The sequence below is a fragment of the Lynx canadensis genome, chromosome A2, assembly GCF_007474595.2.
Source record: "Lynx canadensis isolate LIC74 chromosome A2, mLynCan4.pri.v2, whole genome shotgun sequence".
In the NCBI taxonomy this organism is placed as follows: Eukaryota; Metazoa; Chordata; class Mammalia; order Carnivora; family Felidae; genus Lynx; species Lynx canadensis.
The window spans coordinates 91,184,365-91,210,332 of record NC_044304.2 but is presented as its reverse complement, the minus strand read 5'-3'; the positions used below and the strand labels follow the sequence as shown (position 1 = coordinate 91,210,332).

At 37.6% G+C, this 25,968-nt stretch overlaps 2 protein-coding genes across 6 annotated transcripts in view; one reads left to right on the top strand and one right to left on the bottom strand.

Moving 5' to 3' along the window:
• The window catches only part of DBF4 (DBF4 zinc finger), a 31,793-nt gene extending 28,178 nt beyond the window's left edge, over window positions 1–3,615 (bottom strand). For 2 of the 4 annotated variants that reach the window (XM_030307901.1, XM_030307902.1), the window contains exon 1: window positions 1,678–1,814. In XM_030307901.1, coding sequence (XP_030163761.1) covers window positions 1,678–1,803 — 126 coding nt within the window. In that variant the 5' untranslated portion in view covers window positions 1,804–1,814. Of the gene's footprint in view, window positions 1–1,677; window positions 1,851–3,340 lie in introns of those variants that run through there. The other 2 variants (XM_030307900.2, XM_030307898.2) reach the window with 2 other exon arrangements.
• A 160-nt stretch (window positions 3,616–3,775) lies between these two features.
• The window catches only part of SLC25A40 (solute carrier family 25 member 40), a 69,577-nt gene continuing 47,384 nt past the window's right edge, over window positions 3,776–25,968 (top strand). For both annotated transcript variants that reach the window (XR_003967147.1, XM_030307897.1), the window contains exons 1-5: window positions 3,776–3,969; window positions 18,087–18,152; window positions 19,818–19,938; window positions 21,391–21,450; window positions 23,263–23,369. Coding sequence is in view for 1 of the 2 variants with exons in the window: in XM_030307897.1 (XP_030163757.1) it covers window positions 19,842–19,938; window positions 21,391–21,450; window positions 23,263–23,369 (264 nt within the window). In the remaining variant the exon portion in view is untranslated. The remainder of the gene's footprint in view (window positions 3,970–18,086; window positions 18,153–19,817; window positions 19,939–21,390; window positions 21,451–23,262; window positions 23,370–25,968) is intronic.

The following is a 25,968-nucleotide window of genomic DNA, read 5'->3' as shown; positions in this document are numbered from 1 at the left end:
CTCTTAATATAATCTTCACTTCATTGGTCTACTTCAAACCATTTAAGGATAAAATTTGAATTGTATAAAACCCAACTATTATCAAATGGCTAAGTTAATCCAAAACTTGTTTCTTGCAAGTGCCTCAGGAACTGCTGTAGGAATGAGAGAGAAAGGGGGCAGAGCAAGCATCCCTGCACTAACCGTAAGTGCGGTTTTATATAGAACAGTTTTCTTTTTACTGGCTTTATACACTGTGGACTTCTGAATGATTTTGCTTGAAGAGTTCTACTGCTAAAAATACAAGTCTAAAATCACTGATTTATATCATGTAAGTTAATGGGTTATTCATATTTGAGAAAGCTGTGAAACTAAACCAGAAAGCTACTTTGTAGCCATTAATTCCTAAAGGAACAGAATAGTGTAGCAGCATGTCAGTCTGGGAATTAGGCTGATCCTGTACTGGGCCAGTCATTTCACTTCCCTGGATGCTTAAGTACTTACTATCTAAAACGAAGGAGTCTTTATTCCAAGGTGGCAGGCCTATAAGACATGATCTTTAGGAATGCAGTCATAGGGTCATTATGACACGTTACTGCTATGACAAATGTGACAATGTTTTAATAACATGAGTAACAAAGTAGAACAGCTTTTCAAAGATAAATAAGTAAATATCACACCAACAAACAATTCCAAGAAACTTGTTACATGTTCCTCTGCAAATTTGTTCTAGAAATGCCAGGATTCTTTCGCTTATTCAAAGGTATTAACCTCAACAAACTCAAAGTGCAGCACAAAACTTTTTTTAAATAGGACGAATTAAGAAAGAAATTCACGACTTCTTAACCTCACTTTGCTAAAATTTGCCCAGTGTTAACCTTATTCCTAAGAAAATCTTAGAATTTTCCTCAAACTTTCTAATTATTTAATCATTTAGTCAAAGCGTAAGGTAGGAAAGAGGGCTTTCAAAATTGTTAACCCAAAATTGTTCTCTTAATGACATTCATTCTGTTGAGACTGTTACCACTGAGAGTTAATTTTAACTCGTTGTGGTTTGCAGAGGTTTTTTTCCTTGTTCTGTAAATGACATTCTTACTGTTATGCTAGTCCAGACAGATTTATGTAGCTCCCTAAAAATCACAATCAAGGAGCTGCTGCTCTCTGGAGGACATACCAACATAATAATGAGAACGCAAGCAGAGGTTCCACCAGGCCAAGGGAGTCACAGTTCTCAAACTTCGTGAACTTTACATTAATCACAGAAACCTAAAAGTTCTATTATGCTACAATAGGTAAAAACAAATAATTTTTCATTGATGATGAACAACTCATAAAAATTTTAAGCTTGGGGCGCCTGGGTGGCGCAGTCGGTTAAGCGTCCGACTTCAGCCAGGTCACGATCTCGCGGTCCGTGAGTTCGAGCCCCGCGTCAGGCTCTGGGCTGATGGCTCAGAGCCTGGAGCCTGTTTCCGATTCTGTGTCTCCCTCTCTCTCTGCCCCTCCCCCGTTCATGCTCTGTCTCTCGCTGTCCCAAAAATAAATAAACGTTGAAAAAAAGATACTTTAAAAAAAAAAAAAAAATTTTAAGCTTGGTGATTACATGATTATGTTTCCCAAAATGAGTATCTTCAACGATTTCACAGTAGAAAGTATTAGTCACAAATTATTCCTTTGTCAAAATGTATAGTTTTGACTTACCCCTCCCAGATCCTGAATGTCCTTTTGCAGTTTTTCAGATACGGTGACAGAAGGTAAGTCAATGTAAAATATTTTTCCCCCTAGTGGCTTGTATTTGGATTTTTCTGGTTTGTTATCAGTTTTCATAGATTTTAAAGATGATCTGTTTTTTTCATTTTTGACTTGGATTCCACCTGTTGTTTAAAAAACGTAGAATTAGATGTTTTATACAGACAAAAAAATTTCTACTATTTTAAAATTATTTCTTATAGAACATTATACCACAGAGGAGAAAAAAATCTTTATAATCCCGCCAATTAAACACTCAATAGCACTTTTTAAAAATCATTTTTAATGTTTATTCATCTTTGAGAGAGAGAGAGAGAGAAAGAGAGACAGAGCACAAGCAGGGGAGGGGTAGAGAGAGGGAGACAGAATGAGAAGCAGGCTCCAGGCTCTGAGATGTCAGCACAGAGCCGGAACCTGGGCTCAAACCCATGAACCGTGAGATGGTGACCTGAGCCAAAGTCAGAGGCTTTAACCGCCTGAGCTAGGCACCTCCACTCAATAGCATTTTAACATATTTCTTTGTAGTACCACCTAATATAAAACCAAAATACCATACTTATTTTCACAGATATTGTAGAATAATTATTGTTCTAGCCAAAAGTTGAATCTGCAGGAAATATTTATGCATTTGTTCATATTTTTATGTACTTCGGTGGAAACTACATAAAACCCTTTTGAAAGATTTTCCTCCTTAGGATGTAAACTCCATGAGCTATTTACTCACACATATTTATGGAGCATCTGCCATTTTGTTGAACACTCAAAATTGGGGCTTAAAATGTTTAACACTTTCCAATACAAGAAACCTGTTACCCACGATGACCTAATCCTCAAGATGCCAAAGTTTAGTTTCCTATAGAGTTTGTCTATATATTAAGAACTCAATAGTACATTTTAAGACCCAAATCACCATTCACTTCATTATTTCCCCTGAAAGCATCTGAGATCGAAACAATTGCCTTAAAAATTAACTTTCAGAATACAATCCTTTCGTAAGATGGAGATTCCTATACACGTACTACTACATATACTAGGCACATTAAAAAGAAAATCTTGGGAGGATGCAATGCACCTACCATACAAAGTCATCGAAAATGAAAATCTGTTTGTCTATAATGCTGAAACAGCAAAGGTGTATTTGAAATACAAATACTATTCCTCAACTTTATGAGTGAAAAATAAATTCAAAAAGACCAAAAACCCACCCACAGCCACCCAATTTAATCAGGAACTTAAAAGCCACGAACACCTCTGCTTTCAAATAGAGGGCTCGGCGGCAGCCTCAAAGGGCCTGAACTGAGTCTCAGCATCTGTCCGAGGCTCGGCGAGGTCCCGGGTCCGCACATTGTTTCCTGGTTGTACAATCAACGGCACAACCGGGAACCTGGGGCTGCGGCTAGAGCATGAGCAGTGCGAGGGGCCTGGATAGGATCCGTTCCCTTTCTGAGGCAAAGCCCTGGACAGAGCCTTCCTTCAGGCCACAGAGAAGGACGCACGAGCCATAAAAGAAAAGGAGCAGAGACCCCCGGGGGGAGAACTCCAGAGAATCAAAGGTGGAACCACGAGGAGAGGGAAGGATTAAAGGGACTGCGGGGGCGGGGGAGGGGCTTCATACCCTGGAAATGTCCTTTGCTGTGGATCCTCATGGCTACGGAGTTCATGGCAGCCGCCCGGCACCTACATACTGGGTTTGGGAGAGTGTCGCGCCGGGCGGCCACGAAAACACAGCGCGTCGAGGCCGATTTATCCGCGGGTCGCCTCTTCCCTTCCGCAGACTACCACACCCACGCAGCAGAGATGCCGCGTCTACCGTCCGGGTTTCCGGGGCCGGGTTCGGCTCCAAGGCGCGGAGGAGGAAGAGGTAAAGCACAAACGAGTGGGCTGCGGCGGTTGAAGATTTGAAAACGCGTCACGCGGCCGCGGCGCCCATACGCGCGCCCCGCCCTCTCTCACGCCGCGCGCCGCGCCCCCACGTGCCTGCCTCCTGGCGCTGCGCGCCCCGCCCCCACGGGCCGCGTCTCCGCCCCTCGCCCCTCCCCCATATCTGTGTCTTCCAGGCCAGCGGTTACCGCTCTCCGCCGGTGGCTTTGGGTCCCACCGCTACCGTGGAGTCCTTGTGGCTCCTTGTTTACCAAAAGTAGTGAATGCAGTTAGCCCAGGTGGCCAGCCCAACCCTCCACCAGGGTCATTCCCGCCTACTAAGACTGCCGGGACCGCTAGCCCTCCAGCTTCCTCCTTCACCAGGTACGCTCCTTGCCCACGGGTCGACTGTCCCGGAGGCTGGAGGCGTGGTGGCTGCGGCCGAACTAGGACTCAGCCTCCCGCCAGGCCCGGCTGGTTGGCAGCGGCAGCCTCTGCCCGGCGCGCCCCGAGTCACGGAGCGAGGTTTTCCTGCGGTCATCGCCGACCCAGCCGGCCGGAGACAGGCCAGGCCGCAGAGGGACTTCCAGGGAGGGAGCAGCCTGTGGGGGGAGGGGGGCGTCGGAGCGAAGGTCGGGCCTGGCGACTCGCAGCCTAGAGCGAGTTCACGTCGCCTTGTGCCATTTGGTACTTGACTGTGTGCTGCTCATTTGGTCTCTGTTTTCGTTTTGTGGAGTTTATTTCAACAATAATAGAAAATGGACTTTGAAATCTCAAGCTTTAGGGTTTGGGGTCTGGACCGGCCACTTAGCAGCGTGTAACTTTTGGTTAAATTACTTAATCCCTTTGAGTGCCAGTTTTTTTACTTGTAACATGGGGATAATAATGGGATTACAGAAAGGATTACATTAAAATATGTTCTAAAGTGAAATAATTTTGTAAGTGGGAAAACGCTTCACAAAAAAATTATTTTGGGTTTGTTACTGCTTGTAAACTTGTGAAGGAGGAAAAGGATTGAATCGTGTACCATTTTGCATTCATTAACATCTGGCCATAATAGTCACTCATTGTATAATGGTTGATTTTCGAACTAGTGGAGGTCGGGGAGGTTAGTGCCAATATCACCGTTTCACCGATAGGTACCTTGAAGCATAGGATTGTAATAACCCTTAACCAAAATGGAGAATACAAAGAGGTGGTTCAGGTTTGCTAAGGGAAATGAGAGTTCAGTTGTGGATGGCTTTAGGTTGAAGGACCTGGGGAGAGAGAGAATCATGAAACTATACTACCAATCGGCAATACTTGTTTGTAAGGTAGGAGAGATGGGGGGTGGGGGGTGGGAGAGAGGGAAAAGATTGGTTTGAGAGACCTAGACACCCTCAGCCAGAGGGTGATGTGGAAGAGGTTATCAGATCTTGGGAGGCAGATGGAGGTATAGTTTGAACAAAGCATTCAACATGAGAATTTCTGTTTGAGGGAAACAACCTGTTTCCAAAATGTAAAACTACAGAAAGAGCACAAGATTTTTATGTTTATTAAAAACTTTAGGATTGAGAAACACGAATATAGAATGCAGTTAAAGTCATTTAAGGAATGACTTTAAGGAAAGTCATTTGAGGAAATGACATTACCCAGGAGGGCATGTGAAATAAGAGAAGGAGTGATGAGCAGACCATGATGAAATAGTGAGAAAGATGGAGAAAAGGTCGTAGAGGTGGGAAGAGAATTGGGAACGAAACTTCCCAGAAGTCACAGAATTACAAACATTGGGCTCATGCAGTCTTCACTGTCTGGCTTTGGGTAGTTTTGAACCTTAATTTTAATCTTTGAAAAGGCTGTGATTAATACTTCTGAAATATTATGAGGATGAAATGAAACATTTTTCAAAGCTTAACTAGTACCACAGAGAGCTTAGTAAGGGCTATCGTTCTGGTGAACTCTACACCAGCTCCTCCATCTTCAAGATTTCAAGAAGGCCAAGACTTGAAAAATAGGCCTGTCAGTAGATGACTCAGGTTAAGTACTAGAGAAAAACAATGGCCTTGATGTGGAGACAGGTTCAGTGTACTCTTGAAAAAATTAGTGTAGGGAATTAAAGTGATAGGAAGGGAAAATAGGGTCTTTGGAAAGTTTAGGGGATATGGGAAATATTTAAACATATTTCTATTCAAGAAAATAAAAAAATGAAGCTCATTTTATGTTCTAGTGAAAACTGAGTTACCTTTCTTATTTATAATAATGAGGAAACAGTAACAGTTGTACCATATGGTTTTAGACACACCCTTTACTTCATTATAGGTGATAATGACAAGCTATGAATAAGGAGAAAGTCTGTTTTACTGGTGTTAATAAGTTTCTAATCTGTAACTCAAGGTTAATTTAAAAATATTTTTGGAGCTCAAATCTTTCAGTAGCTACAGAAAAGATTTGGTCATGTGTCTATGCCCTGTATGCATAGAAACCCCCTTGCCTATCATGTCAGTAATCAGGCTGTTGATAAGATGATAAACTTTATGCTACAGTATATCTTAGGGTATGCTTCAGGTGAAGGGTATACATTCAAGAAGAACTGAATGGGGAAGGGGGCAAGGTTATTTGTGTGAGAAGTTTGTTTAAAGAGTTTTATTAAGCAGGGGCGCCTGGGTGGCTCAGTCAGTTAAGCAGCTGACCTTAGCTCAGGTCATGATCTCACTGCTCCTGAGTTCAAGCCTAAGGTTGGGCTCTGTGTTGACAGCTCAGAGCCTGGAGCCTGCTTCGGATTCAGTGTCTGCCTCTCTCTCTGCCCCTGCCCCGCTCGTGCTCTTGCTCTCTCTCTCTCTCTCTCAAAAATAAATAAACATTAAAAAAATTTTTTTTAAAGTTTAGAGTTTTATTAAGCCAAGTTGTAGAACATTGAGCAGAATCATGGTCTAATTAAATGAACATTTGGCTGTGAATCAGGAGAAATGAATTCCACTCAGTATTGACTCTGTTCCTAAGAAGTTTTATTACCTTAGGCAGTTTCCTCATTTGTAAATGAAGACTGTATCTGCTCAATCTACCCTACAATTTTTGTGATTATGAAATGAGGCCTAATCTTTTTCAGACTACCTCTCACATATCCAGATTTAATTTTTTTTTAATTCTAGAGCCTAGGCAAATGAATGAATTTGTCCATTCTTCTATAATAGTCATCACTTTCCTATTTTCTTTCTTTTGCTTAAGACTCCACCTGTTCCTCTTCTCTGTTCATACCAAGCCTAGCTTAGATTGAGCCTTTATCTCCTGCTAATTTGAGGCCTTCAGCAATATTCGTATTTGATTCATTTGTTAACTGTTGGTATATCATCTTTTGAAATGTGTTCTCTTGCTATCTTTTAAATTTAATTTTCACATTTTATAATCTCAATATCCTGGTGAATTGGAGAATTTAGGGGTTTTTGAAGATTATGTTTTTAGTTTCATAGGCTAAGCATATGAAAAGATAGGTGTGGCACTGATAGGTGTGGTCCATGTCTCAAGTGAGGGTGGGCTGGAAAACCAGGGAAAATTAAGTGGATCATGTCCTTGAACACAACCTCAGTGAAGGGTAAAAAAATGGAGAATTAGCAAGACAGGAAGATTCAGAATTTGAAAGTGGATTCCCTTGAGACAGTATAATTCAGAGGCTGCTATGGCATCTATAGGAGGATAATAAGCTGGTTCATAAGTGATACATCATGTTCTGAACTAGATTGTAAATTCCTTAAGGGTCATACAGGATACATACATACTATTTGGCCATGACTATAAAATAGTCTACATATTTATCTCATTTCTTTCCTTATGTATTGATTGAGCACCTACAGTGTGCTATGATCAGTGAGAAAGGTTTACATAAGACCCCATAGAATTCTCCTTATGTAAATTTTTTAAATTTCTATAATATAGTAGTCCCTTATCTGCATGGTCCAGAAGCAGATGATCTTCCTAATGATCTATTGTCAGAAGGTCAGTGGTAGCCTAACACTACTTCGTTCACCTCACTTCATCAGATCATTTTATCATCTCACATAATCACAAGAAGGATGAGTACAGTATAGTAAGATCTTTTGAAAGAGCAAGGGACCATATACACATAACTCTTATTACAGTATATTGTTATAATTCTGTTTTTAGTTATTATTAATTTCTCAATATGCCTAATTTATAAATTAAACTATGATAGGTGTGTATGTATAGGAAAAAACAGTATACATTGACTTTGTTACTATATGAGGTTTCAGGCATCCACTGGGGGTCTTGAAATGTATCCCCTGGCAGATGAGGGGAGACTTCTGTATTCCTGATAATCCATATACAATAAAATGCACACATTTTAAGCATACAGGATGAATTCTAATAAATACGTATATCCATGTAATTTATTCTAAAATCAAGATACAGAACATTTCTGTTTTAGAAGGTTATTTCATTCTTCATTCCGTTTTCTCATCCCATCAGAGGTAACCAGTTCTCTGGCTTCTATTAGCATAGTTTTTCCTATATTTCAACCTAATATAAGTGAAGTCATATAATTTATATGTTGTAACTCTGAATTATTTTGCATAAAATAAACCTTTTATGATTTATCCATGTTGCTATATGTAACAATAGTTTATTCCTTTTTATCACTGAGTAGTATCCCATGGTGTGAATATAGTGTACCTGGTGATTTATATTTGGATGGTTTCTTCTCACCTCTGACTGTTATGAATAATGCTGGTATGAACATTTGTATACAGGTCCTTTTGTGGACATATGTTTTTATTTTTCTTGGAATTGCTGGATCATATATTTACTGAATGTTTAACACCATGGGAAATTACTGAAGTTTTTAACTCTGCCCTCCAGCAATGTATAGAAGCCTCAGTTGCATCCTAGTCTGTGAGAGTGAAGAAATACCTCACCTAGTTTTTAAAAAAATTGAGGTGAAATTTATACAACATAAAATTCACCATTTTAAAATGTATAATTTTGTGACTTTGGGTGTATTTATATTCTTATGCAATCATCAACGCCATCTAATTCCAGGGCATTTTTAAAACTTTAAAAAGAAAGCTGATAGCCATTAGGCAGTCATTCCCCTAATCCCCCTCTCCTCAACCCCTGGCAACCATGAATCTGCTGTCTACATATTTGCCAATTATGAAAGTTTCATATAAATAGAATCATAAAATATGTCTTTTTGTGTCTGGCTTCTCTCATTTAGTATAACGTTTTCTCAAGGTTTACCCATGATATAGCATGTATTAGTACTTCATTATTTTTTTTTTTTTGATTGGATAGAATTCCCTTGTAAGGATACACCACATTTGTTTATTTATTTCTCAGTTGAGCATTCAAATTGTTTCCACTTTTGGCTGTTATGAATAATAATGCTCTGAATATTTGTGTACAAGGTTTTGTTAGGCTGTGGTTTTAGTTCTTCCAGGTATATATCTAGTGGTGGAATTGCTTGGTCATATGAAAATTCTGTGTTTAACATTTTGAGAAACTGTCAAACTTTTCTACAGTGGCTGCATGATTTTACATTCCCTCCAGTGTATGTAAAAGGTTTCCCATTTGTCCACATACTCATCATTCATCAGCACTTAATGTTTTTTTTATTTTTCATTTTTTGAAATTATGCCCTTCTTACTGCTGTGAAGTAGTATCTTGTATCTATATGTTATGCTATGTTCACCAGAAGTATAGGTAGCTACCATATAATATCATAGAATCCTATCACAATACCATTAGTGGTTATTTCCTGTTTCTTTATATTCTGTATCCCAGTACCATATTCAATCCATAACTGAAAGAGTATCTCCCACTCCCCTTCACCCATTTTGCCTATTCCCCACCCACTCCCTCTGGCAGCCATCACTGCACTGTACTTACGAGTCTGTTTATGCTTTTTGTTTATTTGGTTTTTTTTTTTTTAATGTTTCACACATAGGTGAAATCGTATTTGTCTCTCTGATGTATTTCAATTAGCATAATACCCTCTAGGTCCATCTGTGTTGTTACAAATGGCTCAGTAATGGTTCTTTATGTACATTTACGTATATGTATATATTCACCATGTCTTCTTATAAGTTCATCTGTTGGTGGATACTTGGGTTGCTTCCATATCTTGGCTATTGTAAGTAAGAGTGCAATAAACATAGGGGTGCATATATCTTTTTGAATTAGTGTTTTTGTTTACTTAGAGAAATACCCAATAAGTGGAATTACTGCATCCTATGGTACTTCTTTTTTTAAAGTTTTGAGGATCCTCCATACTGTTTTCCACAGTAGCTACACCAATTTACATTTCCACCAACAGTGCACAGGGGTTCCTTTTTCCCTACATCCTTGCCAGTACTTGTTGTTTCTTATCTTTTTGATTCAGCCATTCTGATGGGTAAGGTATATCTCTTGGTGGTTTGATTTGCATTTCCCTGATGGTGAGTGATGTTGAGCGTCTTTTCATACGTCTGGGGCCATCTGTATGTCTTCTTTAGAAAAATGTCTATCTGGGTTTCTGCCCATTTTTTAAATCCTATCAATTATGTTTTTGGTGTTGTATAAGTTCATTTTATATTTTGGATATTAACCCTTTATTGGGTAATCATTTGCATATATCTTTTCCCATTTAATATATTGCCTTTTAAAGATGGGTTTCCTTTGCCATGTAAAAGCTTTTTATTTTAGTATAGTCCTAATAGTTTATTTTTGCTTTTATTTCCCTTCCCTGAGGAGACCTCTACAAAAATGTTGCTATGGTTGATGTCAAGGAAATTACTGCCTACATTTCCTTCTAGGAGTTTTATGGTTTCAGGTCTCCCATATGAGTCTTTAATCCATTTTGAGTTTATTTTTGTGTATGGTGTAAGAAAGTGGTCCGGTTTCATTCTTTTGCATGTAGCTGTCCAGTTTTCTCAGCACCATTTATTGAAGAGACTGTCTTTTCCCCATTGTTTATCTTGTCCTTGCCTCCTTTGTCATACTTTAATTGACCACTTGATTAAGTGTGGGTTTATTTCTGGGCTCTCTGTTCTGTTCCATCAACAGATCTGTGTCTGTTTTTGTGCCACTACCATACTGTTTGGATTATTACAGCTTTTTAGTATATCTTAAAATCTGAGATTGTGATATGTGATACCTCCAGCTTTGTTCTTCCATCACAGGATTGCTTTGGGTATTCCAGATCTTTATGGTTCCACACAGATTTTGTTATTATCTATTCTAGTTCTGCAAAAAAAAAAAAAAAGTGCTCTTGCCATTTTAATAGGGATTGCATTCAATCAATAGATTGCTTTAGGTAGTATAGACATTTTAACAATATTCTTCCAATCCATTAGCATGGGATATCTTTCCATTTGGTTGTGTTGCCTACAATTTCTTTCATCAGTGTTATATAGTTTTCAGAGTACAGGTCTTTCACCTCCTTGGTTGAGTTTATTCCTAGATATTTTATCCTTTCTGGCATAATTGCAAATGGAATTATTTACTTAATTTCTGTTTTTGCTAATTTATTGTTAGTGTATAGAAATGCTACTGATTTCTGCATGTTAACTTGTATCCTGCAGCTTTACTGAATTCATTTATTCTTTTTTTTAAACCATTTTATTTATTTATTTTTTAACATGAATTTATTGTCAAATTGGTTTCCATACAACACCCAGTGCTCATCCCAACAGGTGCCCTCCTCAGTACCCATTGAATTCATTTATTCTAATAGCTTTTTGGTGAGTCTTTAGAGTTTTCTATATATAGTATCCTGTCATCTGCAAGTAGTGACTTCTTTACCAATTTGGATGCCTTCTATTTCTTGTCTGATTCCTGCAGCTAGGACTCCAGTACTGTGTTGAATAAAAGTGGCAAGAGTGAGCATCCTTTTCTTGTTCCTGATGCTAGAGGAAAAGCTCTATATTTATAAGGAAAAGCTCTCTATTAATAATGTTTGCTGTGGATATTTCATATATAGCCTTTCTTATGTTCAGGTATGTTACCTCTAAACCCACTTTTTTGAGAGTTTTTATTATGTATGAGTGTTGGATTTTGTCACATACTTTTCTGCATCTGTTGAAATGATCTTGTGATTTTTATCATTTGTTGACGTGGTATATCACAGTGATGGATTTGTGAATATTGACTCATACTTAAATCCCACTTGATCATTGTGAATGATCCTTTTAACTTATTGTTCAGTGTGGTTTGCTAACATTATGTTGAGGGCCTTTGCATCTGTGTTCATCAGAGATAGAGGCCTGTAGTTTTCTTTTTTTGTAGTGTCTTTGTCTGGTTTTAGAATCAGGGTATTGTTGGTCTCATAGAATGTATTTGGAAACTTTCTTTCCTCTCTGTTTTTTTGGAATAGTTTGAGGACAATAGGTGTGAACTCTTCTCTAAATGGACTTTTGTTTGTTGGGAGTTGTTTGATTACTGATTCCATTTTGTTACTAGTAATTGGTCTGTTCAGATTTTCTATTTCTTTATTCAGTTTTGGAAGACTGTATATTTCTAGGAATTTATCCATTTCTTGTAGGTTGTCTAAATTCCAAACATATAATTTTTTATAGTATTCCCTTAGAATTTTTTTGTATTTCTCTGGTGTCAGTTGTTACTATTCTTCTTTCATTTCTCATTATGTCTTTTTTTTTTAAATGAGTTTTATCAATTTTGTTTATATTTTTAAAGAACCAGCTCTTGGTCTCATCAATTTTTTTTTCTTTTTCTGGTCTTTATTTCATTTATTTATGCTCAAGTATTTCCTTCCTCCTACTCATCTTGGGCTTCGTTCTTACTAATTCCTTTAGGTATAAAGTTAGATTTTTTTGATAATTTTCTTCTGTAGGTAGGCCTTTGTTGTTATCAACTTACCTTAGAACTGCTTTTGGTATATCCCAAAGATTTTGGACCATTATATTTTTGTCTAGATGTATTTATTTATTTATTTTATTTAAAAAGCATTTTTTTTAATGTTTTATTTATTTTTGAGAGAGAGGGAAAGACAGAGTGTGAGCGGGGGAGAGGCAGAGAGCTAGGGAGACACAGGATCCAAAGGAGGATCTAGGCTTGAGCTGTCAGCACAGAGTCCAACGTGGGGCTCGAACCTGTGAACTGCAAGATCATGACCTGAGCCGAAGTCTGTGCTTAAATGACTGAGCTACCCAGGCGCCCCTAGTCGTATTTTTTAATTTCCTCTGATTTCTTGGTGACCATTGGCTGTTTCTTGCCATGTTGTATAGCCTCCATGTGTTTGCATTTTCTCTTTTTTTTTTCTTGTGATTAATTTCTATTTTAATACTGTTGTGGTTGGAAAAGATGCATGTTATTCCACTTTTCTTAAATTTATTGAGACTTGTGGCCTTAATGTGATCTATCTTGGAAATGTTCCATGTGCATCTAAAAAGAATATGTATTGTGTTTTTGGATTAAATGTTCTGTATATACCTGTTAGGTCCATCTGGTCTAATGCCTTGTTCAAAGACTTTGTTCATTTTTCTTATTGATTTTCTGCTTGGATGATGTATTCATGGATATACGGGGTGTTAAAGTCCCTTACTATTACTGTGTTACTCTCAATTTCTCCCTTTATGTTTGTTAATGTTTGTTTTATGCATTTAGGTGCTCCAGTGTTGGGCTTGTGGATATTTACAACAATTGTTATACCTTCTTGTTGAATTGCCCCTTTATCATTATGTAAATACTTTGTCTCTTATTACAGTCTTTGTTTCAAAGTCTGTTTTATCTGATTTGAGTTTTTACTTAGATCAGATACCAGCCTTTTTTTTCTGCTTCTGTTCGTATGGTGTCTTTTTCCATCCTTCCACTTTCATTCTTTATGTGTCTTTAGGTCTGAAATATAGTCTGCATATAGATGAGTCTTGGGTTTTTTTTGTTTTTTTTTTTCAACATTTATTTATTTTTGGGACAGAGAGAGACAGAGCATGAACGGGGGAGGGGCAGAGAGAGAGGGAGACACAGAATCGGAAACAGGCTCCAGGCTCTGAGCCATCAGCCCAGAGCCCGACGCGGGGCTCGAACTCCCAGACCGCGAGATCGTGACCTGGCTGAAGTCGGACGCTTAACCGACTGCGCCACCCAGGCGCTCCGAGTCTTGGTTTTTTATCCATTCCACCATCCTATGTCTTTTGATTTGAGCGTTTAGACCATTTACATTTGAAGTAATTTATTGATAGGTGTGTACTTACTGCCATCTGTTAATTGTTTTCTGGTTATTTTTGTAATTCTCTGTTACTTTTTTTCCCTCTTGCTGTCTTTCTGTGTGATGACTCAGTAGTGTTTTGACTGACTTTCTCTTTATTCTTATTTTTTATTTTTTTGGAAGAGAGAGGAAAAGAAAAAAAGCATGAGCCAGGGAAGGGGCAGAGGGAGAGGAAGAGAGAGAATCTTAAGCAGGCTCCACACTGAGTGGAGGGGCTTGATCTCACAACTGTGAGATCATGACCTGAGCCAAAACCAAGAGTCAGACACTTAACTGACTGAGCCACTCAGGAGCCCTGTGGATGATTTTTAAATTTACATGAGAGACCACAGGGCCAAGAACAGCCATGACATTTCTGAAGAACAGGTAGGGTGGATTTACCCTACCACATGTATAAGCGCCTATTACAACTACATAATAATGCAGTGTGGTAAGGTTTAAGTATGGATAAGTTTAACAGAATAGAATAGAGAGCCTAGAAACAGTTCCACAAAGCACCTGTTTAGAGGAGAAAAGAGGGATTATTTAGTAATTGGACCTGGAGAAAATAGTTACCTGTTTTCACCTGGAAAATGATGCAGTTGGCTCACTATTTCACATGCTATTTAAAAAATTCTGCTTAAAGGTGCCTAGGTGGCTCAGTCATTTAAGTGACTGACTTCGGCCCAGGTCGTGATCTCACAGTTCATGAGTTCAAGCCCCATGTGGGGCTCTCTGCTGACAGCTCAGAGCCTTGAGCCTGCTTCAGATCCTGTGTCTCCCTCTCTCTCTGCCCCTCCCTGACTTGTGCTCTGTTTCTAAAAAAAATGAATAAACATTAAAAACATTTTTTTTTTCAACGTTTATTTATTTTTGGGACAGAGAGAGACAGAGCATGAACGGGGGAGGGGCAGAGAGAGAGGGAGACACAGAATCGGAAACAGGCTCCAGGCTCTGAGCCATCAGCCCAGAGCCCGACGCGGGGCTCGAACTCACGGACCGCGAGATCGTGACCTGGCTGAAGTCGGACGCTTAACCGACTGCGCCACCCAGGCGCCCCAACATTAAAAACATTTTAAAAAAAAATTTTTTTTTTTAACGTTTATTTATTTTTGAGACAGAGAGAGATAGAGCATGAACGGGGGAGGGTCAGAGAGAGAGGGAGACACAGAATCTGAAACAGGCTCCAGGCTCTGAGCAGTCAGCACAGAGCCTGACGCGGGGCTCGAACCCACGGACCGCGAGATCATGACCTGAGCCGAAGTCGGACGCTCAACTGACTGAGCCACCCAGGCGCCCCAAAAACATTTTTTTAATAAAAAATTACACTTACATTAAAGAATTAATATCTGTTCAATAGCACAACTTCAACACACCTAGGGAGGCATATGTTTTTTGGACTTTTAAGTAAGGAAAGATTGCTTAAAGAGGAAACAAAAAGGTATTGTCTATAAAGGGAAAGATAGATAAACTTCACTACATTAACAATATAAGAATTTTGACCCTGGGGGCACTTGGGTGGTTCATTTCGTTAAGTGTCCAACTTCGGCTCAGGTCAAGATCTCTCTATTCACGAGTTTGAGCAGTGCGTCAGGCTTTGTGCTGACAGCTCAGAACCTGGAGCCTGCTTTGGATTCTGTGTCTCCCTCTCTTTCTGCTCATCCCCCACTCACACTCTGTTTCTCTCTTTCTCTCTCTCTCTCAAGAATAAATAAATATTAAGGAAAAAAAAGAACTTTGACCCTTCTCTTATACCATACACAAAAATCAACTCCCAATTGGGTTAAGATTTGAATATAAGATCTAAAATTGTAAAACTAGGGGCGCCTGGGTAGCTCAGTCGGTTGAGGTCATGATCTCACAATTCGGGATTTCGAGCCCCGCATCAGGCTCTGTGCTGACAGCTCTGAGCCTGGAGCCTGCTTTGGATTTTGTGTCTCCCCCTCTCTCTGCCCCTCCCCTGCTCTCACACACACACACACACACACACACACACACACACTCTCCCTCTCTCTCTCTCTCTCTCTCTCTCTCTCTCTTTCTCTCTCAGAAATAAAATAACATAAATTTAAAAAAAAGATAGCAGTTAACATATTTGACTGAAAAAAATTAAAAATTCTGATGATACGAAGTATGTGTTGATTTACTGTCCTCCAACTTGGGTATTGCCCTAATCCTTTAACTAAAGCCTCTCCATCCATTGTTTGGTTGAGTATTATTTTGTCACTAATTAAATATATTTCTTGCCCCAAGAAGGGCTCGTTCATTATTCATGCTTGAGAATGTTTGCCTTTTACACTTGAAAATCACCTTGGTGGTGTATACCAAACTATTAATACCAACTTAAGTACTGTGTAGAATGCAGAAAAGGTGTAAAAAATAGGAGCTGGGGGACTTGGGGAAAAAGCTTTTCTTGCAGAATATTTCTTTACGAAATATACTGAGTTTACAGGATATATTAATGTTAAAATCATTTCCCCCAATAGAAGAGTAGAAGGATGCAAAGAAAAAAGATAAGTAGGATGATAGGACTGTAAGGAATTTAAAACACTGGAGAATGTTATAAGTTCTAGACAGTCCTCAATGATTATTACTTCCCACTTTTTCTCCATCTGCCTCCAAATCTGTGGTTATGTTGTTCATTTTTTCCCATATTATTTTTCAGATAAATTGAAAAAGAGACTAATTTTTCAGATCTCATTGTTAAGTAGATTATGATCTTATAAAAATTGCTGCTATAATTTTTTTAAAATACTTTTCTATTAAGAAGAAATAAAAAGTCCAATAACCTTAATTCTGAGTTCTCAAATGTTACAACTGAATTTCTGACTTACATTCTATATAATTCTATATAATTGTTAGAAATATATCAGGTTTTTTGACTCTTTTTTCTGGTTTGAGCATATTCAGGTTAACAACTTTGCTGGAAAGGATGTCAAAATAAAGCATTGTAGGCCTTTTTAGTTTTCTGGAGGAGGAGTACACCTATATTCTAGCATATGTTTATTATTTTTCCACTTAACTATGTTCAAATAAACAAATGTTAAAAGTATTTTCTTGGACTTGAAGTTTCTACATAAATTTCAGGAACTAAAAATATTTCATTGTTCAAATTTTCCCATATACAGAAAAATACAGAACAGTGAAAAACTTATGGTATATTTACCACCTAGATTTAGGAGTTTGTTTGTTTGTTTGTTTGTTTGTTTTGAGAGTGTGTGCACAGCAGGGGAAGGGTAGAGGGAGAGAGAGAATCCTGAGCAGGCTTCATGCCCAGCGTGAAGCTCAATCCAAGAGTCAAACTCTTAACTGACTGAGCCACCCAGGCACCCCAGCAGATTATTAACATTAGTATATTTATTTGTTCTGAAGTATTGTAAACTGCAGCTATCATAACACTTTAGCTTTATAATACTTACACTGTGACTCTCTTAAAAAAAAAAAAAGACACTTCTGGGAGTGCCTGGGTGGCTCAGTCCATTAAGTGTCTATTGATTTCAGCTCAGGTCATGATCTCACGGTTGTGAAAGTAATCCACATTTGGGATGCTCTCTCTCTGCCCTTCCCCCTTCATGGCACACACTTACTCTCTTTCTTTCTCTTTCTCATTCTCATTCTCTCTCTTTCTCTAAAAATAAATAAATAAAAATTCTAATTGAAAAAAAGACACTTCTAGTATAACCATAGTACTATTATCTCATCAAACAAAATCAATAATAATTGTTTAATGTCTGATATGTAGACGATGTTTAGATTTCCTTATTTACCCTCAAACTGACTTTTAAAATTTCATTTATTTGAATCAAGATGTATTTGGTTGGTAACTCTTACAAGATTCCCTTATACTAGAACAGTTCTCCCTCCCCTGCTTTTTTCCCACCTTAATTTCATTTGTTGAAACCAAGACAATAGTCCTATAGAGTATTACAATTTCTCCTATTTTGTGGTATTCTTAACCATGTTACTTGAGTCTCTGAATTTCCTATAAATTGGAACTTAGATCCAGTGGATTGTTTAGATTTAGATTAAACTTTTTTCCTAAAAAATACTTCATAGATAGATAATGCTGAATACTTAATTTTGCAGCACAAAATCTTACTGACTCAGTGATGCTAAGGTTAATCAGAGTGTGCAGGTTCTAGAATTGTTTTTGGGTTTTTTTTAGCAGAATAAATTTACTGTGGCAATATTCCTCAAAGTGTGTAAAAGAGGATACTCAGTAAATATTTGTTGATTTGTCTTTTGTTTTTTTTTACATACTCCTTTCCTTAGGTTCTCCTTTTCTTGTGTGAAAAAATAAGACAATTACTTTCATTTTTCACTACAGATTTTCAGCTACTGATGTTACAAACAAAATATTGCAGCATAGAGTTGAGGAAAACACTTAAACCAGGTGAGTAGTAAGAAAAGTCCGAAGAAATGATAAGACTACCATTTTTATGAAGTTCATTATTGGGATGATTGATAAAATTGGAATATGAACCATAGGATACTCTCTAAATTAAGTTTCCTCAATTTGATAATGTTACTGTGAAATGTAAGAATATTCTGAGGTAAGGCACCTGGATGACTCAGTTGGTCAAGCATCTGACTTCGCCTCAGGTCACGATCTCACAGTTTGTGCTTTCGAGCCCCAGGTCAGGCTCTGTGATGACAGCTCAGAGCCTGGAGCCTCCTTCAGATTCTGTGGCCTCCCTCTCTCTCTACCCCTCTCCCATCATTTTATAGATGATTTAATGCTCTGTCTCTCTCTTTCTCTCTCTCAAAAACATAAACATTAAAAAAAATTTTTTTAAGAATATTCTGAGGTTTTTAGGATGAAGAGGTGTGATGTATTCAACCTACTTTCAAATTGTTCACAAAAAAAATAAGTGATACCAAAGTGTATTTGTGAGAGAGAGAGAGAGAGAGAGAGAGAGAGAGTGAGTGAGTTTGGTGAAATTCTGGGTTAATAGGAATTCATTTATTTCCAGTGAAAGTATAAATTGGTCCAGTCTTTCTGGAAAGCATTTTGGCAATTTATCTCAAGTTTTTAGTTAAGCCTGGTAAGCTTACTTTTTCTTATATAGTAATTCTAGGAAGACTACAAAAAACTATGTATATGAGGATATTTATACAAGAGTGTATGAGTGAATGAATAATGAAAATTTGACAGTGACCTAAATATCCAACAATGTGAGACTGATTAAATACAATCAAAAACTCAAAGTATTAGAAATGATAGTATAAATCTATATTTATTGATACAATGTCTGTAATGTATTTTTAAGGGTCCACACTGCTACTAAACATTATGAATAGTATTAACCTATTTTTTTTTAAAAAGATGCATGTACACAGGTATACAAATGTTTGTACGTGTTTGATTTATTATGTGTAATCTGCAGGTGCATGTGTGTATATGTTATATACATGTACATACTTATATATGCATTTGTGTGTACATAGACATTTGGAAAGGTGATACCCTTATATTGCTAGTGGTTATTTTTGAATAAAAGGTTTATAAGTGGTTTTTATACTTTTTTATATTAACTGACTTTTTAGAAAAGAGTATATATTGCTTTTCCCATCAAATTTTTCTAAGATAGTGCTTCTTTTGAAGATTATGTGTTTTTATTTTATACCTTTGGAGCAACTTTTGGCATGCATCAGAAATAATGATATATTTGCTAGCTCTATATTAGAGTATATACGTAGTTCTTATGAGGCTAAATACACAGATTCTGGGCCTTGTTGATCAGGTGCCTTCATTCTGTTACATGGCCAGAGTCTGTATTCTTACTGCTCTGTGAACTGTCTTACAAATGTGATGCTGCTCACACAGCTTAAGTGCACTACCATTTTTGGAAAATCAGAGTGCATGTTCTATTAATGACAATTGTGTAGTTAGTGCCTTTGTGTAGAACTTATATATATTTATTTTTGATTGTGGTCAACAGCACGTGCTTTGATATTAATGCTGGCTACTGTTTTTATAGATGATTTAATTTTTAGCAGTCAGATCTGAGGGTATTTTCATTAAACTCCTATTTTAAATTTTGATTTTCCTTAACAGATTTTTCTTTAGTCAGTTAAAAATATGGATCCTGAATCAGAGGGACCACAGATTATCAAAGTGACACCCCTTCAACAAATGTTTGCCTCTTGTACTGGAGCTATCCTGACATCACTAATGGGTAAAATAATGTTAATGTTATAGATTATGTAACTGTTATAGATTTCCATTTGAATTTACTGTCTGAAATAATGATAGTATTATCATTCATGCTTCATCATATCTCTCCATCAGCGTAACATAAAACTAACTCTGGAGAGAGAATCAAGAGACTTGAATTTTATTACAGTCTTTGCCATTCTTAGGCTGAGTGCAGTTTGAGACAGTCCCTACTTCTCTCTGAACTTCATTTTTACCTATGAAATCAGGGGCTCAGACCAATATTGAAGTGCCTGTCAATATTGAACTTTTATGACTATTAGCCTTTTTTTAATTAATTTTTTTTTTCAACGTTTATTTATTTTTGGGACAGAGAGAGACAGAGCATGAACGGGGGAGGGGCAGAGAGAGAGGGAGACACAGAATCGGAAACAGGCTCCAGGCTCTGAGCCATCAGCCCAGAGCCCGACGCGGGGCTCGAACTCACGGACCGCGAGATCGTGACCTGGCTGAAGTCGGACGCTTAACCGACTGCGCCACCCAGGCGCCCCTATTAGCCTTTTTTTAAAAGGAAACAAGAAAATAGGATAAAATATGAGTATAATGAATGATTTAGAACTTGGGCAACTTATGGTAGCAACAAATACAAGTTACGTTTTCTTTTGCTTGCATTAACAGTGAATTTCTTAAATTCCTTTGGCCACATTTTCTGTTTTTTACAGTCTATTTCTTCTAGAGAAAGACAAACAATATAGTTAGGTGATAGATGGCTAGTTTATTTAGAGAAGATAGCAGATGATTAGAACACATATAAATGTATTACTGTTGGATGTGCTATCTTGCTTCAGTTAGTGTTGTAAAGACCTTAAAGATAATCTAATGTGACTTCCTCATTCTCAGATAAGGAAAAGGTTTCTTCAACCACTATTCGGCATTTTTTCCTACTTGGATAAAATAGCATGCAAATGAAAACAATTCTCCTTTACTGTGCTATTCCCAAATGGAGTAACACAATGTGACAGTAAAGACGATTTATGGCTAGCTTACTCACTGTTTCATTATCTATAGTTTTTATTTGATATAGCTAAATTTAATGTGTTAGAAAAACTAATATTGTTGATTACTTGTAATAGAGTTATTCTCAAATTTTTATATAGACTTCTAAAACTTTTATTCTTTACCTTAGATGATGTAGTTTCTTAAAAATACTAGTATTTTAGGTTTGGAATGGAATTATTATAGAAATATTATAAATGATAGTTTAGTGATGAGAGAAGTAATTGTCTTCTCATTGATCCTCTTTTAAACAGAATTCAAGGGCAAAAAATTAGAATGTTACATTTAAAACCACTTTGAGATAAATAATCTTACTCATATAGTCATGAAGAGGGGTATGATTTGCTACATTTTGTCATATTTGGACAAATATCTGTATAATTTACAGGTATTAATTAAAATTTATGTTTCTTCATAGTGACTCCTCTGGATGTCGTTAAAATTCGACTGCAAGCACAAAGGAACCCATTCTCCAAAGGTATGTGTACTAGTTATCCTGAAAATCTTGTTAGGTTTTTAAATGTTACTTTATTCATTTTTGTTTGAAAAATATTTTTTGTTAATTTTTTAAAGTTCATGCCTCTTTATCCTCATGCAGAAATGCTTTTTGGCACGTACTTAGTTGTACGTGATGGAGTCTAGCCCTAAAACAAATATATATAAAACACTTATAACTCTTTTATATAGCTGATTAAAGTATTGGGTGATTTAATATTTGAGTATGTGTCTCACAAGAGCACAATTAAAAGTGTAAGGAATCTTAGACTCTAGCTTCCTCCTTAGTCTGAGAGTTCTGCCCATCCTAGAATATTCATCCAACAGTCATCCAACTGGTGCGTGAATATAGTGCTTAGAAATCATTATTTTATCAGGATAGTATGGTTTATGTGAATTTGAAAAGAGTAGTCATGTATTTTTATTAGATGGGAAAAAAATAGCAATTCCTTTATCAATCTTCCACAATTTTATAAAGATGATATTTTAAACATGTTAAAATTTTTTTTAATGTTTATTTATTTTTGAGAGAGAGAGAGAAAGTACAAGGTGGGGAGGGACAGAAAAAGAGAGGAACACGCAAAATCCAAAGGAGGCTCCAAGCTCTGAGCTATTAGCACAGAGCCCGACGCAGGGCTAAACCCATGAACCACAAGATCATGACTCAAGCTGAAGTCGGATGCTTAACCAACTGAGCTATTCAGGTGCCCCTCAAACATGTTTAGCAGAAAACAGATTGCTTGGACTATGAGAATGTTGGCTTGGACATAGATGCCCCTCTGATGAACACAGTACTGAGATGGAATGAACAATAGGCATATTTCAGATGGAGGAAAGTATACATGGATTAAAGGAGAGTACAAGGGAAGGTAGTTTCCTACACATTTAAGAAATCCTTAAAAGCAGAAGGAGACACTTAGACTTACATATTATGAAACTCACAGAATTATACATGGTTGAACAGAAAAGGTAATTTTGGCAGCTAGAGTGAGTCCAATAATTGGAAGGAGTTGCTATTAGGGAAAGTTGTAGTAAATTAGGTGGGAGCTGATGAATGTCTAGATTGAGCAGTATAAATAGAGAGCAAGGGACAAAGCATAGCACAATTTACATTGGTGAGAAGAACCTTTTTAAATAGTGTATTTTTCTAATTGGGATATAATTGACATGTAACATTGTATTCGTTTTAGGTGTGCCACATAATGAATTAATGTATGTGTGTATTGCAAAATGATCAACCCAGTAAGTTTAGTCAGTGTTCCATCACCTCACACAATTAACATTTTCTTGTGATGAGAACTTTTAAAATCTACTCTCTAAGCAACTTTCAAGTGTACATTAGATTTATGTGTATGTTTTTATTTATTTATATGTCTGTTTCACTTATGTATAGTCCAAAAAAAATTTTATTGCCTGAATTTCCCTTGTATACCACAGTTTTCTTCTTGTCAAATAGGATGTACACCCATGTTCTCTTTTCAAAACAGGTTTTCCTCCTTTATTTCCCCCCTGTATTCCATCATATATCCTAAAAGAATTTATTTCTGTGTGCATTTGCTTTCTGCATTCTGAAAATTTAAAATTTACTCTATTACTTTTCACTACTTTGAGTTTAGAGACTAGTGCTATGTCATAAGCAAATCAGCGTATGTATTTTTCATCCTAAAAGGTGAAAACAAAGGTATATCTCTTTTCATAATTTTCTAGTCAACTCCTTGTACTTTGAATTTGTTCATCTGTAAAAATAGCATAGTTGTGTGAAGTAGGTTTTGACTGTTGGGATCTTCTTTGTTAGGAAAATGTTTTGTATATAGTAATGGACTTATGGATCATCTATGTGTTTGTGAAGAGGAAGGCAACAGAGCATGGTATAAGAAGCCAGGACGATTCCAGGGTACATTGGTAAGGAGATTATGTTATTTATAATCACAATATGTTTTCTATTTTTACGATTTATGTATGAAAGATTTTTCTAATTGTAAGAGAGTAAAAAGTCCGTGACACAGTTAGCACAGTTATCCAGAGTTAAAAGGTAGATGTAAGGCAGGAAAAAGGCAAGTACTGCTTTGCTTTTAATTAATTTATTAACTTTCTTTTCATCTGTTTGTACTTTTTTGTGTGAAAAGAAAAAATGAACTTTTTAATTTTGACATAATTATAGATAATAACAATTTTAAGAAAAATATACAGACAGATCCCATATACCTTTTTCCTACTTCCCCCCAAGTGGTAACATCATACAAAAGTGGTACCATATCACATCCAGGATATTGGCATTGATACATTTAAGGTGTAGAACAATTCCATCACCACAAGGATCCTTCCTGTTTCTCTTTTATAGCCACACCCATTTCCTTTGTGTTCTCAACTGCTCCTTACTTAACACCTGGCAGCCACTAATGTGTTCTTCATTTTTTTAAAAAAAATTTGTTGGGGGGCTCCTGGGTGGCGCAGTCGGTTAAGCGTCCGACTTCGACTCAGGTCATGATCTCGCGGTCCGTGAGTTCGAGCTCCGCGTCAGGCTCTGGGATGATGGCTCAGAGCCTGGAGCCTGTTTCCGATTCTGTGTCTCCCTCTCTCTCTGCCCCTCCCCCGTTCATGCTCTGTCTCTCTCTGTCCCAAAAATAAATAAACATTGAAAAAAAAAAATTAAAAAAAAAAAATTTGTTGGGGCGCCTGGGTGGCTCAGTCAGTTAAGCACCTGACTTCGACTCAGGTCATGATCTCGCGGTCCGTGAGTTCGAGCCCCGCGTCGGGCTCTGTGCTGACAGCTCAGAACCTGGAGCCTGTTTCAGATTCTGTGTCTCCCTCTCTCTGACCCTCCCCCATTCGTGCTCTGTCTCTCTCGGTCTCAGAAATAAATAAATGTTAAAAAAAAATTAAAAAAAAAATTGTTAATGTTTATTTATTTTTGAGAGAGAGAGAGAGAGAGCATGTGAGCAGAGGAAGGGCAGAGAGAGAGGGAAACAAAGAATCCGAAGCAGGCTCCAGGCTCTGAGCTGTCAGCACAGAGCCTGACATGGGGCTTGAACCCACAAACCGTGAGATCATGAACTGAGCCAAAGTCGGATGCTCAAGTGACTGAGCCACCCAGGTGCCCCATGTGTTCTTCATTTATATCATTTTCTCATTTCAAGAATGTTCTGTGGATGGAATAATAACATATATAACATTTTTGGATTAGCACTTTTCATTTATCATTATTATCTGGAGATTCATTCAGGTTGTTGCATTTATCGATAGTTTGTTCTTTTTCATTGCTCAGTAGTTCCATGGTATTGATGTACCACAGTTCGCTTTTTGCGTTGTTTCTAGTTTGGGGCTGTTTCAAATAAAGCTGTAACATAGATTCATTTCCGGGTTTTTGTGTGAAAGTATTAAAAAACAAAACAAAACTACTCACTGTTTTTTTTTCTGCGAACACTCTATTTACAACATTTCTCAACCAGATATGTGGGTTTTTTCCCTTATTCCAAACAATTCTTCAAGTATTAATGAACGCCAGCTAGGTATCCTAGAGTTTAACTCCATTCTGACACCATAGGACTATTCCCACTTCAGATGCCAATCATAGATCAGGTTGTCACCTGTGTTTCTGAGTAACTGGCTGTAAACAAAGGTTCCTGCAACCCCCTTTTCAGATTCAGTGAATTGCTAAATAGCTCACAGAACTCAAGAAAATAGTTTACTAACTAGATGACCAGCTTTTTATGAAAGGGTACACCTCAGGAATAGCCTGGTAGAAGAGACACATTAGTGCAAGACTCGGGGGGTGGGTATGGAGCTTCATTCTCTAGGTATGTCACCCTCCTTGAATTTCCATGTGCTGTGCTCACCAAGTTGGAAGTTTTTAAACCCCATACTTGAGGGATTTTTTAAGGAGGCTTTGTTATATAGGCATGATTGATCAAATTATTGGCCTTTGGTTATTAATGTAACCTCTTGTCCCTTTTTCCTCCCCAGAGCCCCTGAAGTTGGGGTGTGGGTTAGAGTAGTGGAGTGAGACTAGAAGTTTGAGCCCTTTAATCACATGGTTGGGTACCCTAGCAGCCAGCCCCCCATCCACTGCTTATCTAGGGACTTTTCATGTTTATTTTTTATTTTTTTCTTTTTTCAGGGAGAGGGAGAGAGCATGTATATACTAGCAGGGAGAGGGGCAGAGGGAGAGAGAGAATTTTAAGCAGGCTCCATTCTCGGTATGCAGTGGGACTTGATCCTTGACCCTGGGATCATGACCTGAGCTGAAATCAAGAGTCAGACAGGACTACTCACCTGACTTGAGCCACCCAGGTGCCCAGTCCTGAAGGACCTTTCATAAGTCACCTCTTTAGCATAAATTTGATGGGGTTTGAAAGAGATTTGTTACATGTCATAGACTCTAAGTCTAAAGCTCTCTTTTGGCCAGCAAAAGAGCGGGATGCGCGATGAAAAGCAAGAGATGGCTAATGTGTGGGAAAAGACAAGAGCCCTGAATCAGGGTTTTTATTAGCCCCATTTTTAT